General features: G+C 44.2%; 1 protein-coding gene across 4 annotated transcripts in view; it reads left to right on the top strand.

Annotated features, from left to right (window-relative positions):
- rabgap1l (RAB GTPase activating protein 1-like) overlaps positions 1-13,320 on the top strand; it is a 626,729-nt gene that overhangs the window by 77,888 nt on the left and 535,521 nt on the right. For all 4 annotated transcript variants that reach the window (XM_070887463.1, XM_070887462.1, XM_070887464.1 and 1 more), the window contains one exon: positions 3,385-3,559. In XM_070887463.1, coding sequence (XP_070743564.1) covers positions 3,385-3,559 — 175 coding nt within the window. The remainder of the gene's footprint in view (positions 1-3,384; positions 3,560-13,320) is intronic.

Here is a 13,320-nt window from a genome sequence, read left to right as displayed (position 1 = left end):
CTCATTACACAGGACCAGATCGAAGATAGCCTGCCCCCTGGTTGGTTCCTTTACATACCCGTCCCTTATGCACTGTATGAACTCTTCCTCAAGGCTACCCTGACCAATTTGATTTGTCCAATCAATATGGGGGTTAAAATCACCCATGATTATTGCTGTTCTCTTTTCACAAGCCCCACTATTTCCTGGTTTATGCTCCAACCAACAGAGTCGCTACTGTTAGGGGGCCTAAAGACTATGCCCACCAGTGACTTTTTCCCCCTATTGTTCCTTATCTCCATCCAAACTGTTTCAACATCTTGATCATTTGAACCAATATCGTTTCTCACTATTGCAGTGATTCCATCTTTTATCAATAGAGCTACCCCACCTCCTTTTCCTTTCTGTCTGTCCTTCCGGATTGTCAAATATCCCTGAATATTTAACTCCCAGTCCTGGTCACCTTGCAACCACGTCTCTGTAATGGCTATCAGATCATACCCATTTGTAACTCTTTGTGCCGACAGCTCATCTAATTTGTTATGAATACTGCGTGCATTCAGATTAAGAGCTTTTAAATGTATTTTCTTACCCAGTTTCTGATACACTCTTATCTTTATAGATTCTGTCCCTTCCTGTCACGCTTTGGTTTTCGTTTCCCCCAATGCTACCCTGCTCTATTTCCTTCACCTTGTTCTTTGAGCTTTTAGGTTTCTGCTCATCTGAACCTCCCCTCCCCGCCGCCGCCCCCCCCCCCCCCCCCCCACTAATTAGTTTAAAGCTCTCTCTCTGCAGCCCTAGTTATTCAGTTTGCCAGGACGCTAGTCCCAGCACGGTCTAAGTGGAGTCCGTCTCGACGGAACAGCTCCCTCTTACCCCAGTACTGGTGCCAGTGCCCCACGAACCAAAACTCATTTCTCCCACACCGGTCTTTGAGCCATGAGTTTAGCTCTCTGATCTTCTTTACCCTATGTAAATTTGCTTGTGGCTCGGGTAGTAATCCAGAGATTATTACCTTTGTGGTTCTGCTTTTTAATTTGGCCCCGAGCTGCTCATAATCCCTTAGCAGAATCTTCTTGTCTGTCCTATCTATGTCGTTGGTACCCATGTAGACTACGACAACTGGAATCATCCCCTCCCACTCCAAGTTCCTCTCCAGCCCTGAGGGGATGTCCTTAACCCTGACACCGGGCAGGCAACACAGCCTTCGGGACTCATGTTCACGGCTGCAGAGAATCATATCTATCCCCCTAATGATACCGTCCCAATGTTTCTTTTTACTCCCCCCCCGCTTGAATGGTCTCCTATTCCACGGTGCTGTGGTCAGTTTGCTCATCCTCCCTGTAGTCCCTGCTCTCGTCCACACAGGGAGTAAGAGCCTCGAACTTGTTGGATAAGAGCAAGGGCCGATGCTCCTCCATCACTAACTCCTGGATCCCCTTACCTGCCTCGCTTGTAGTCACACCCTCCTGTCCTTGACCGCTAGCCAAATCTGAGTTAGTTAACCTAAGGGGTGTGACTACCCCCTGGAACACAGTGTTCCAGGTAACTCTCCCCTCCCTGGTGTGTCTGCAGCTCGGACTCCAGCTCATCAATGCAGAGCCGAAGTTCCTCGAGCTGCAGATACTTGGTGCAGATACTGCGGTAAGTATCTGCAGCTCGAGGACCTCAATGAGGTCCACCATGTTGCAGCACTGACACATCACCTGTCATGCCATCTTAATGTATTTAATTCATTCATTAAGTTTTATTTTTAGTCCCACCAATACCACAGAATTCTAACCCTTAGTAAAACACACACTGCTGCTATTTAGTAAACAGTTAATTAATTAATTAAGCAAGAAAGAAGAGAGAACTCGCCAACCAATCATTTCCCTGCTTTCCAGTGACGTCTAATGTAGTCGCCCAATTCCACTTCGCCGCAGTCACCAACTTGCTCGTGCTGCTCCCTGGAGTATCTCGCCACCGGGAGGAGGTGCTTACCTGAGGTTGCGATGATCTGGGGAGGAGGAGTTTGCAGGGTTGACTGCGCTGGTGTGCCGTTGTCATATCCGAATCTGATGCCTCGGTCAAAGCCGTGTGGTCTGTCCGGTTTTATTCTTATTATCTTCTTTGTTGCGGTTTGATACAACTTAGTGGCTTGTTAGGCCATTTCAGAGGGCAGTTAAGGGTCAACCACAGTTTTGTGATATTGGAATCACATATAGACCAGACCAGGTAAGGACGGCAGATTTCCTTCCCTAAAGGACATTAAGAACATAAGAAATAAGAGCAGGAGTCGGCCATTTGGCTTCTCGAGCCTGCTCCGCCATTCAATAAGATCATGGCTGATCTAATCAACTCCACTTCCCTGCCCGCTACCCATAACCCTTCACTCCCGATCGTTCAAAAATCTGTCTATCTCCGCCTTAAATATATTTAATGACCCAGCCTCCACAGCCCTCTGGGGTAGAGAACCAGTTGGGATTTTAAGACAATTCAATAGCTTCATGGTCACCAATACTGATATTAGCTTTGTATTCCAGTTCCTTTTATACATCCAATTCCCTTTTGAAAGTTACTATTGAATCTGCTCCACCTCCCTTTCAGGCAGTGCATTCCAGATCACAACAACTCGCTGCGTAAAATAAATTCTCATCTTCCCCTCTGGTTCTTTTGCCAATTATCTTAAATCTGTGTACTCTGGTTACTGATCCTCCTGCCTCTGGAGACCATTTCTTCATATTTACTCTTATCAAAACCCTTCATAAATTTTGAACACCTCTATTAAATCTCTCGGAGGAGAACAATCCCAAATTCTCTAGTCTCGCCATGTAACTGAAATCCCTCATCCCTGGTATAATTCTAGTAAATCTCCTCTAAGGCCTTGTCATCCTTAAAGTATGGTGCTCACAAGTGGACACACAATACTGCAGCTGAGCCCTAACCAGTGATTTGGAAAGGTTTATCATAGCGTCCTTGCTTTTGAACCTATGCCTCTACTTATAAAGAGAAGGATACTGTATATTTTTTTAACAGCCTTATTAATTTTGTCAAAAGGGAATTTGAAAAGGAGAAACTTGCAGGGCTGTGGAGAGAGAGCGGGGCAATGGGACTAATTGGATGATTGTTTCAAAGAGCTGGCACAGGCACGATGGGCCGAATGGCCGCCTCCTGTGCTGTATGATTCTACAGAGTATGGTGTTTAGGTAATTAGGGACCATGCTTACCTTTGCAGATCACAAGAATAAATGCTTCTTTCTGTAAAATGGCAAAGTCAACCTACCCCAATCGGGGCTAATTAATCTCAGGTATGAAGTGTTCACATGTTAAATTTGTTTTATATTTGTTTTTAAAAACTCAAGAACCATTGTTTTTTCACTGTCTTTAAACTGAGTTCTGCATTCCTGTTTTTCCCCCCTTCAGGATAATAGATCAGGCTACAACCACAGAGATAGCCGCATTTCCGATATATACAGTGTTGTTCTGTGTCCGAGACATTGATGGAACTTCGGAGAGTAATTGCTTTGCATTTACTGAAAGTTATTGCAGTACAGATGAGTTCCAGCTTCACATGTTCTGCTGTGAGATCAAAGAAGCCGTAAGTACTGTATTTTAACCCTTGCTGAGCATTGAAATGATTTCAGTTTTCAAAATCAGCTTGTAAATATTTGTGCAGTAAAGTAGAAACCATCAGTTGTTTTTTATTTGTTTCATTTTTCTCTTGACATTTTTTGTGCAAAAATAATGTAAGAGTAATTAATGAAACAACAGCCCTGAATTTATAAAGCCCCTTCTCCCTTCTCTCAGAGAGGTTTCACAGCACGTTACATGCAGCGAATTACTTTGAAGCGTTACGCAGGTGATTGCAGCTGAATAAACACTCTCCGACCATGGCTTAGGCTAAAAACTACTTAACAGATGGATTAACAGCAAATAGATCAGTAGCAAAGTCAAGCAGCAGATTTATAGAATTTGACTGTTCCTCTCCAAATGACGGAAATAACAAATGCGCGGCTCATGATAAAGCTTGTAGTAAAATCAATCTGATAACATCTCTTGACAAAGACTTTTGTAGGGTTTGATGCATGACCTCCCCTGAAGTCACCTCACTTCCCCCTCCCTCGTCTTCCCCCTGTCTCACTCTTTCATAATGCAGAAGAATTGAAGAACAGGGAACAAGAAATGGAACTCATTGCCTGAAAGGGTGGTAGAGGCAGAAACCCTCACCACATTTAAAAAGTACTTTGATGTACACTTGAAGTGCCGTAACCTACAGGGCTACGGACCCAGAGCTGGATCTTTGTTGGCCAGCGCGGACACGGTGGGCCGAAATGGCCGCCTTCCGTGCTGTAAATTTCCATGATTCTATGAAATAGAAACATAAAAACATAGAAAATAGGTGCAGGAGTAGGCCATTCAGCCCTTTGAACCTGCACCGTCATTCAATGAGTTCATGGCTGAACATGCAACTTCAATACCCCATTCCTGCTTTCTCGCCATACCCCTTGATCCCCCCTAGTAGTAAGGACTACATCTAACTCCGTTTTGAATATATTTAGTGAATTGGCCTCAACAACTTTCTGTGGTAGAGAATTCCACAGGTTCACCACTCTCTGGGTGAAGAAGTTTCTCCTTATCTCGGTCCTAAATGGCTTACCCCTTATCCTTAGACTGTGACCCCTGGTTCTGGACTTCCCCAACATTGGGAACATTATTCCTGCATCTAACCTGTCTAAACCCATCAGAATTTTAAACGTTTCTATGAGGTCCCCTCTCATTCTTCTGAACTCCAGTGAATACAAGCCCAGTTGATCCAGTCTTTCTTGATATGTCAGTCCCGCCATCCCGGGAATCAGTCTGGTGAACCTTCGCTGCACTCCCTCAATAGTAAGAATGTCCTTCCTCAAGTTAGGAGACCAAAACTGTACACAATACTCCAGGTGTGGCCTCACCAAGGCCCTGTACAACTGTAGTAACACCTCCCTGCCCCAGTACTCAAATCCCCTCGCTATGAAGGCCAACATGCCATTTGATTTCTTAAGCTCGTGCTGTACCTGCATGTCAACCTTCAATGACTGATGTACCATGACACCCAGGTCTCGTTGCACCTTCTCTTTTCCTAATCTGTCACCATTCAGATAATAGTCTGTCTCTCTGTTTTTACCAATAAAAGTGGATAACCTCACATTTATCCACATTATACTTCATCTGCCATGCATTTGCCCACTCACCTAACCTATCCAAGTCACTCTGCAGCCTCATAGCATCCTCCTCGCAGCTCACACTGCTACCCAACTTAGTGTCATCCGCAAATTTGGAGATACTACATTTAATCCCCTCGTCTAAATCATTAATGTACAGTGTAAACAGCTGGGGCCCCAGCACAGAACCTTGCGGTAGCCCACTAGTCACTGCCTGCCATTCTGAAAAGTACCCATTTACTCCTACTCTTTGCTTCCTGTCTGCCAACCAGTTCTCAATCCACCTCAGCACACTACCCCCAATCCCATGTGCTTTAACTTTGCACATTAATCTCTTGTGTGGGACCTTGTCGAAAGCCTTCTGAAAGTCCAAATACACCACATCAACTGGTTCTCCCTTGTCCACTCTACTGGAAACATCCTCAAAAAATTCCAGAAGATTTGTCAAGCATGATTTCCCTTTCACAAATCCATGCTGACTTGGACCTATCATGTCACCTCTTTCCAAATGCGCTGCTATGACATCCTTAATAATTGATTCCATCATTTTACCCACTACCGATGTGAGGCTTACCGGTTTATAATTCCCTGTTTTCTCTCTCCCTCCTTTTTTTAAAAAGTGGGGTTACATTGGCTACCCTCCACTCCACAGGAACTGATCCAGAGTCTATGGAATGTTGGAAAATGACTGTCAATGCATCCGCTATTTCCAAGGCCACCTCCTTAAGTACTCTGGGATGCAGTCCATCAGGCCCTGGGGATTTATCGGCCTTCAATCCCATCAATTTCCCCAACACAATTTCCTGGAGGCATAGGCAACAGGTTGCAACATCCCCGCAATGTTAGCTTGTTGTAATACACACCCGACTCCGTACGACGTCGCATCACATGCTAGCACAAGTCTTTTACACGGGTTATACAATACAAGCAGCTTGTTGGAGCATAAAATGTTTCTGGCTTTCTCAAAAGCAATTACTTGTTTTTTTCCCCATACCCAGTTCTCACCTTTACGCAATAACACATGTAGGGGTTCTAAGAGGGTGCTTAACCCCGGTAGGAAGTTACCAAAATAGTTGAGGCGTCCCAGGAACGACTGCAGCTCAGTGATGTTCTGTGGCCTGGGCGCGTTCCTGATAGCCTCTGTCTTGGCGTCTGTGGGTTGAATGCCATCCGCCATGAACTTTCTCCCCAAAAACTCCACTTCTGTTGCCATAAAGACGCATTTCGACCTCTTCAGCCGCAGCCCTATGTGATCCAGTCACTGGAGAACCTCCTCCAGTTTTGTAGGTGCTCGACGATGTCCCGACCCGTGACTAATATGTCGTCCTGAAAAACAAACCTGCGTGGTACTGACTTGAGTAGGCTCTCCATGTTTCTCTGGAAGACCGCTGCAGCTGACCGAATTCCAAAGGGGCATCTGTTGTGGATGAACAGTCCCTTGTGCGTGTTGATGCAGGTGAGGCCCTTCGAAGACTCCTCCAGCTCCTGCGTCATGTAGGCCGAAGTCAGGTCGAGCTTGGTGAACGTCTTGCCTCCTGCCAGCGTCCAAATAGGTCGCCTGCCTTAGGTAGCCGGTATTGGTCCTGTCGTGAGAACCGATTAATAGTTACTTTATAATCGCCGCAAATCCTGACTGTGCCATCATTTTTGAGTACTGGAACAATCTGGCTGGCCCACTCACTGAATTCCACTGGGGAGATGATGCCCTCGCGTTGCAGCCTGTCCAGCTCGATTTACACTCTCTTCCCTCATCATGTGAGGTACCGCTCGCGCCTTGTGGTGAATGGGTCGTGCCTCTGGGACCAAGTGGATCTGCACCTTTGCCCCGGAAAAGTTAATGCTGGAGATACATCTGTGAAGAGGAAAGACTGGTTCTAATGGTTCAGGTGCATATATAGCCTTCGTCAGAACCGAGCCCGCATCAGGCAGCTGCTGGCTCCAATCTTCCCTCAGTTTCTAGTACAAAAGGGAATCAATGTCTAATCATCATCGTCATTGGCAGTCCCTCAAATCGAGGATGACTTGTTTCCACGTCAAAAAGTCACAGGTGTTTCAATGAAGGACCTAAGATTCCAGGTCCCGAACTAAATCTTGAAGGGTGGAAGATGCCCGAGTGTGGCGGCCTGGCCAAGCAGGCTGAGCGGCCTGCGAGCACCATCGGAGCCTGCCGAGGAGCGGAAGGAGCAGCGTGGTGGCATACCACTCCAGGGAGCAGCGCGTGCTGGAGCAGGAGAGCAACGGTACTGAAGAGGGACGTCACCAAGATCCAGATCGGTGATTGGAGCGTGGGCAGGTACAGTCGGGGCAAAGGATAGGCGAGAGATTGTAGAGCGACGCGATCGGGGCCCAGGCGAGGCGCGTGTTCAGGGCCCAGAAGCGGCGAGGGCCAGAGATAACATGGGCTAGCCCACACTGTGTCTAATCAACTGGGTTGATGAGTGGTTAAGCTGCTAATCGCCCAGGCTGAGCATACAGATAGATATCAGAGAAGCTTTTCGGACAGAACAAGACTAATGACTTTACAGTTAACAAACATTAGGATATTAAAGCTGCTGTTTATTTAATTACAGCAACCTGTAGACGCATTATCAGTGGAATGTAATTTCTACAGTCCTTGGGGAAGTAGAGTCTACCCCCAATTCTTGCAGTAACCAATATTTAAAGGGACTACCCATTTCCAGTACCTGGATATTAAAATATATAGACCAATGATTAGAATTGTATCTGAAAATCCCCATTTGTTATACTCCCCACATCTTATAAATACCACATCCTTTCAACCACTTCCAGTTCTTTGCTCATATATAGACTAGCCATGCCTTGTTGTTGATCTCCCACAGGGAAATATTCTCTCATTTTCCTCTTGCTGCTTCTCTTCAACTTGCTATTTTGCAAAGTTTTGGATTTTTGAATTTCTTGTTTTTTGTTGACATCAGCTTCGCCTTAGTCTGATGGTAAGCCTTTTCAACATGAGTATTTTAGCCGTGAACTTCGTCTTTCCAGCTTCAAACAGGTTGATCTTCTTGTGGGCCTTGAGCGGCAGTCATGACCGAAGGATTTTGTGTTTTTATACTTGTCGGAACTTTAAAGAGTGTGAAGACTCTTGACCATTCGGAAAGGCATACTGGATACTTCTCCAATGCTGGAAGACTATGTTTGAAAACAGGGTGGCTTTGTTTTAGAATGTTCAGAAGTGAGCTTGTCTAGTTGGGTTCCTGGTACAAATTTAGAAGAACCCAAGGCCAGTAGGATTTGTTCAGCAAACTGAACATTCATTCATGCTTACAGAAATGCAAAGAAAAGTGGAAAACCAGAGGACTTGGAGAGCTATAAAAAGCAACAAAGGGACACAAAAAGTATTAACAGCAAAAAGGAATATGAAAAGAAACTTGCAAGGGATATCTAATAGTAAAAGTTTTTATAAATATATTAAGCGAATGAGTGGCTATGGGCAATGTGGGCTCATTAAAGACAGACGCAGGTGATACTGTAATCAACAATAAGGGAATGACAGACTTTTGCAATGGAGAAAATAACGAGACTGAAGATAGAGAAAATTTACAGGACCTGATGGTTTCCACTCCAGGGTATTAAAAGAAGTAGGTGAGAAAATTGCAGGTGCGTTAGTAATAATCTTCCAAAGCACTCTTGATTTGGGAATGGTACCATTGGATTGGAAAATTGCAAATGGCTCTCCATTATTTAAGAATAGTGAGACCGAGAAACCAGGTAACTGCAGTCTAATGTCAGTTCTGGGCAAATTACTAGAATCTGTCTTTAGAAACAGAGTGTTGAGTATTTCTAGAAATTTGAGCTGAATCAGCAGGGATTTGTGAAGGATAATTCATGTCTGACTACTTAGTTGAATTTTTTGAAGAGGTCACTAACATGGTTGGATATGAGAATGTCTATGAATGTTGTCTTTCTGGACTTCCACATGATCCTGGAGATCAGCTGCCTGGATCCTGGAAAACAGAAGACTGCTCTTGACAGAGCCTACACAGAGTGCTGTCAGTGTCGCTAGTTACTTCATCTTCGTAATCAAGATAGGCTAAAAGAGTTGGGACTCTACCTCAGAGCAGCATAGACTTAGAGGGGATCTGATTCAGGTTTATCAGATAATGAAGGGAACAGACTGTGTTTCAGCTGACAGTTTATTTCAGTTAAATAGGTTAGGCAGGACTAGGGGTCACAAATTTAAGTTGTATAGGGCTAGATCTAGGTTAGGAGATGATTCTTTCCCCAGAGAATAGTCGACCTCTGGAACAAGCTTGCCCCCTCATGGCGGATGCAGATTCGCTGAATTCCTTCAAGCGAAAGCTGGATTTGTTTCTGGCTGCGGCGGAGATCACCTCTTACAGAAGGTAGGTACTGCAGGGAATTTAATGTCCAGAGTGATGTGATCTGGACTAGTTTTGATTGCCTAGTTGGGTCGGAGAGGAATTTCGCAGATTTTTTCCGCCCAAATTGGTCTGGGTTTTAGATCTCTTTTTTTTTTGCCACTCCCATGAAATCACATGGTTTGGGGTGGGGTGGAGTGTATATGTTGTACACAAAGTATCGCAATTGAGTGGGGCAGGCTTGATGGACCAGCTGGTCTTTACCTGTCTGTCATTGTTCGTATGTTCAGATAAGGAGCCGCACAAGAGAATATGAGCAAAAATAAAAGTACATAGAATTGGAGGCAACCTTGCGGCATTCGTTAGAAATTGGTTAGGAGGTAGGAGAGTAGGGATAAAACGTACGTACTCTGATTGGCAGGATGGGACAAGTGGTGCTCCTGCAGGTACAGGGGCCTCAGCTATTCATCATACTTATCAATCACTTAGATAAGGAAATAGAGAATTGTATTTCAAGATTGCAGTACAAAAGTCAGGAAGTTATGTTAAACCTTTATCACACACTAGTTCGGCCCCAGCTGGAGTATTGTGTCCAATTCTGGGTACCACACTTTAGGAAGGACACAAAGGCTTTGGAGAGGGTACGGAAGAGATTTAAGAGAATGGTTCCAGGGATGAGGGATTACAGTTATGTGAATAGACTGGAGAAGCTGGGTTGTTCTCTTTCGAGCAGAGAAGAGCAGAGAAGATGTAGAGGAGATTTGATCACGGTATTTAAAATCATGAAGGATAGATAGAGTAAATAAAAATAAAATTTTCAATGGCTGAAGGGTCGATAACCAGAGGGCACAGATTTAAGGTGATTGACAACAGAACCAGAGGCAACATCAGGAAAAACGTTTTTACACAATGTGTGGTTAGAATTTGGAATGCACTGCCTGATAGGGCGGTGGATACATATTCTCAGTAGTAGCCTTCAAAAGAGAATGGAATAAAAACTTGAAGCAGAAAAAAATTGCAGGGATGTGGGGAAAGAGCCGGGGAGTGGGACTAACTAGGTTGCTCTTCGAAAGAGCCGGCACAGACTTGATGGGCAGAATGGCTTCCTTCTGTATTGTACTATTCTATGATTCTATTCTACAATAAGTTGTGCAGAGGGGAGCTGGAAGTTGTAAACGGACATCGATCAATTAAGTGAGTGAGCAAAATTGTGCCAGATGGAGTTCAGTGAGGGGAAATCCACTTTGGATCCAAGGAAGATAAATCTGAGCAGTTTCTAAATGATGAGAAACTAGAATCTGTGGAGGAACAAAGAGATGTGTACATGTACAGAAATCACGAAAGGCAAGTGGTCAAGTACAAAAAAAATCAGTCGAAAAAGCTAATAAGAGTGTTGGCCTTTATCTCAAGGGAGCTGGAATCCAAAGGGATGGAAGTGATGCTTCAATTGTACAGAACCTTGGTCAGACCGCATCTGGGGTGCTGCATTCAGATCTGAGCACCACATCTCGGGAAGGATATATTGGTTTTGGAGGGGGCGCAGCGGAGATTCACCAGAATTATGCTGAGGCTAAAAGGCTTAAATTATGAGGACAAATTGCATAAAATTGGCTTGTAATTCTTGAGTATAGGAGATTGAGGGATAATCTAATTAAGATGTTGAAAATGATAGAGATTCAATAGGGTAGGTACAGAGAAACTATTTCCTCTGGTGGGGGACTCCAGAACAATATGTATTATCTTAAATTTAGAGCTAGGCCTCTAACAGGAGTGGGACAATTCAGCCCCTCGAGCCTGTTCCGCCATTCAATAAGATCATGGTCAATCTGTACCTCAGCTCCATTTACTTTTGCTTCATATCCCTTGATGCTCTTGCCCAATAAAAATCTATTGAACTCAATCTTGAAAATTTCAACATCCAGTCTTTTGGAGGTGGATTTGGGGGCTGTAAGAGCTCCAGACTTCCGCTACTCTTTGTGTGAAGAAGTGCTTCCTGACATCACCCCTGAACGGCCTGGCTCTAATTTTAAGATTGTGTCCCCTTGTTCTGGACACCCCTGCCAGAGGAAGTAGTTTGTCTATATCGAATCCCTTTATCATTTTAAACACCTCTATTAGATCACCCCTCAAACGTCTAAGCCCAAGGGAATACAAACCAAGTTTTATGCAACCTGTTCTCATAATTTAATCTTTTAAGCCCCTGTATCATTCTGGTGAATCTGTGCTGGCCAATATATCCTTCCTGAGGTATCGTGCAGGCTCAAAGGGCCGAATGACCTACTCCTGCACCTATTTGCTATGTGCCCAAAGCTGAACGTGGTACTCCAGACAACTGAAGCATCACTTCCTCACCTTTGTATTCCTGCCTAAATACCCAAATATTTCCTAAATATCTGTCCTGATTCAGCCAGCTGCACTATGAGCATTAATTTTGACAGTCTTTCGTGCACAGTCTCTGCTGTGAATGGCAGAGACTTACACGGGCACCTCCTTTGATGTCAGACCACGTTTGCATTCTCAAAGAATTATTGCAACCATTTTGAGTGGGTGTGCGGATCCCAAAGAATCTTGACGTGCCTGAATTAAGATTCCACTGATATTTAAAACTCATAATGCTTCCTTTCCTTACGAACTGAAATGATGTAGTGAATCTCCTTCATTAAATTCCCATTTCATCAAAACAGTATATGTTCTTAATTCTTCTGTGAAGCCAGTGAGCCCCATTTGTGGTTTGTTTTCAAATGATAAGGCTGTACCGAATCTTAGCCAGACTGACTGTGTTATAAAATGAGAGTTTTGAAATTCTGCTTGCTATGAATATAAGCCTTGGCTTTATTAAAGGCCACTTTGTAGGATGGGAGTGGGGAGGGCCCATCAGTAGCTAGCTAAGCTGATGGCTACTTCGCCAAACACAATTCAAGAAGTGACACTAAAAATTTAGGCAGCCCTGACATCTTTCTTGAAAATCATTCCAGAACAGCGGTGATGCTGCAAAGCTAAGTACCATCAGCCATTCAGTCTACCTGATCTTCACCTGAAGGGTACTGTATTTATCTGCCCAAGTGTCACAAGAGTGGATGGAGTTGATGTGATTTGACTGAATAAAATGTGTGAAGTTGACTTTTGTTCATCAAATACCACCAGGAAATGGGAAAATGTTGGGTGTCCATTGTTAAAGAAGCAATAGCAGGACATTTGGAAAAGCAAAATTCAGTCAGGCAGAGTCAGCATGGATTTATGAAGGGGAAGTCATGTTTGACAAATTTGCTGGAATTCTTTGAGGATGTAACGAACAGAGTGGATAAAGGGGAACCAGTGGATGTGGTGTATTTAGACTTCCAGAAGGCATTTATTTGACAAGGTGCCACATAAAAGGTTACTGCACAAGATAAAAGTTCACGGGGTTGGGGGTAATATATTAGCATGGATAGAGGATTGCTATCTAACAGAAAACAGAGAGTCGGGATAAATGGTTCATTCTCTGGTTAGTAACCAGTGGGGTGCTGCGGGGATCAGTGCTGGGACCCCAACTATTTACAATCTATATTAACGACTTGGGAGAAGGGACTGAGTGTAACATAGCCAAGTTTTCTGACGATACAAAGATGGGAGGAAAAGCAATGAGTGAGGAGGACACACAAAATCTGCAAAAGGACATAGACAGGCTAAGTGAGTGGGTAAAAATTTGGCAGATGGAGTATAATGTTGGAAAGTGTGAGGTCATGCACTTTGGCAGAACAAATCAAAGAGCAAGTTATTATTTAAATTGAGAAAGATTGCAAAGTGCCGCAGTACAGTGGGACCTGGGGGTACTTGTG

This window comes from Pristiophorus japonicus, chromosome 8 (assembly GCF_044704955.1).
Source record: "Pristiophorus japonicus isolate sPriJap1 chromosome 8, sPriJap1.hap1, whole genome shotgun sequence".
In the NCBI taxonomy this organism is placed as follows: domain Eukaryota; kingdom Metazoa; phylum Chordata; class Chondrichthyes; family Pristiophoridae; genus Pristiophorus; species Pristiophorus japonicus.
This window is presented reverse-complemented; position numbering and strand designations above follow the sequence as displayed.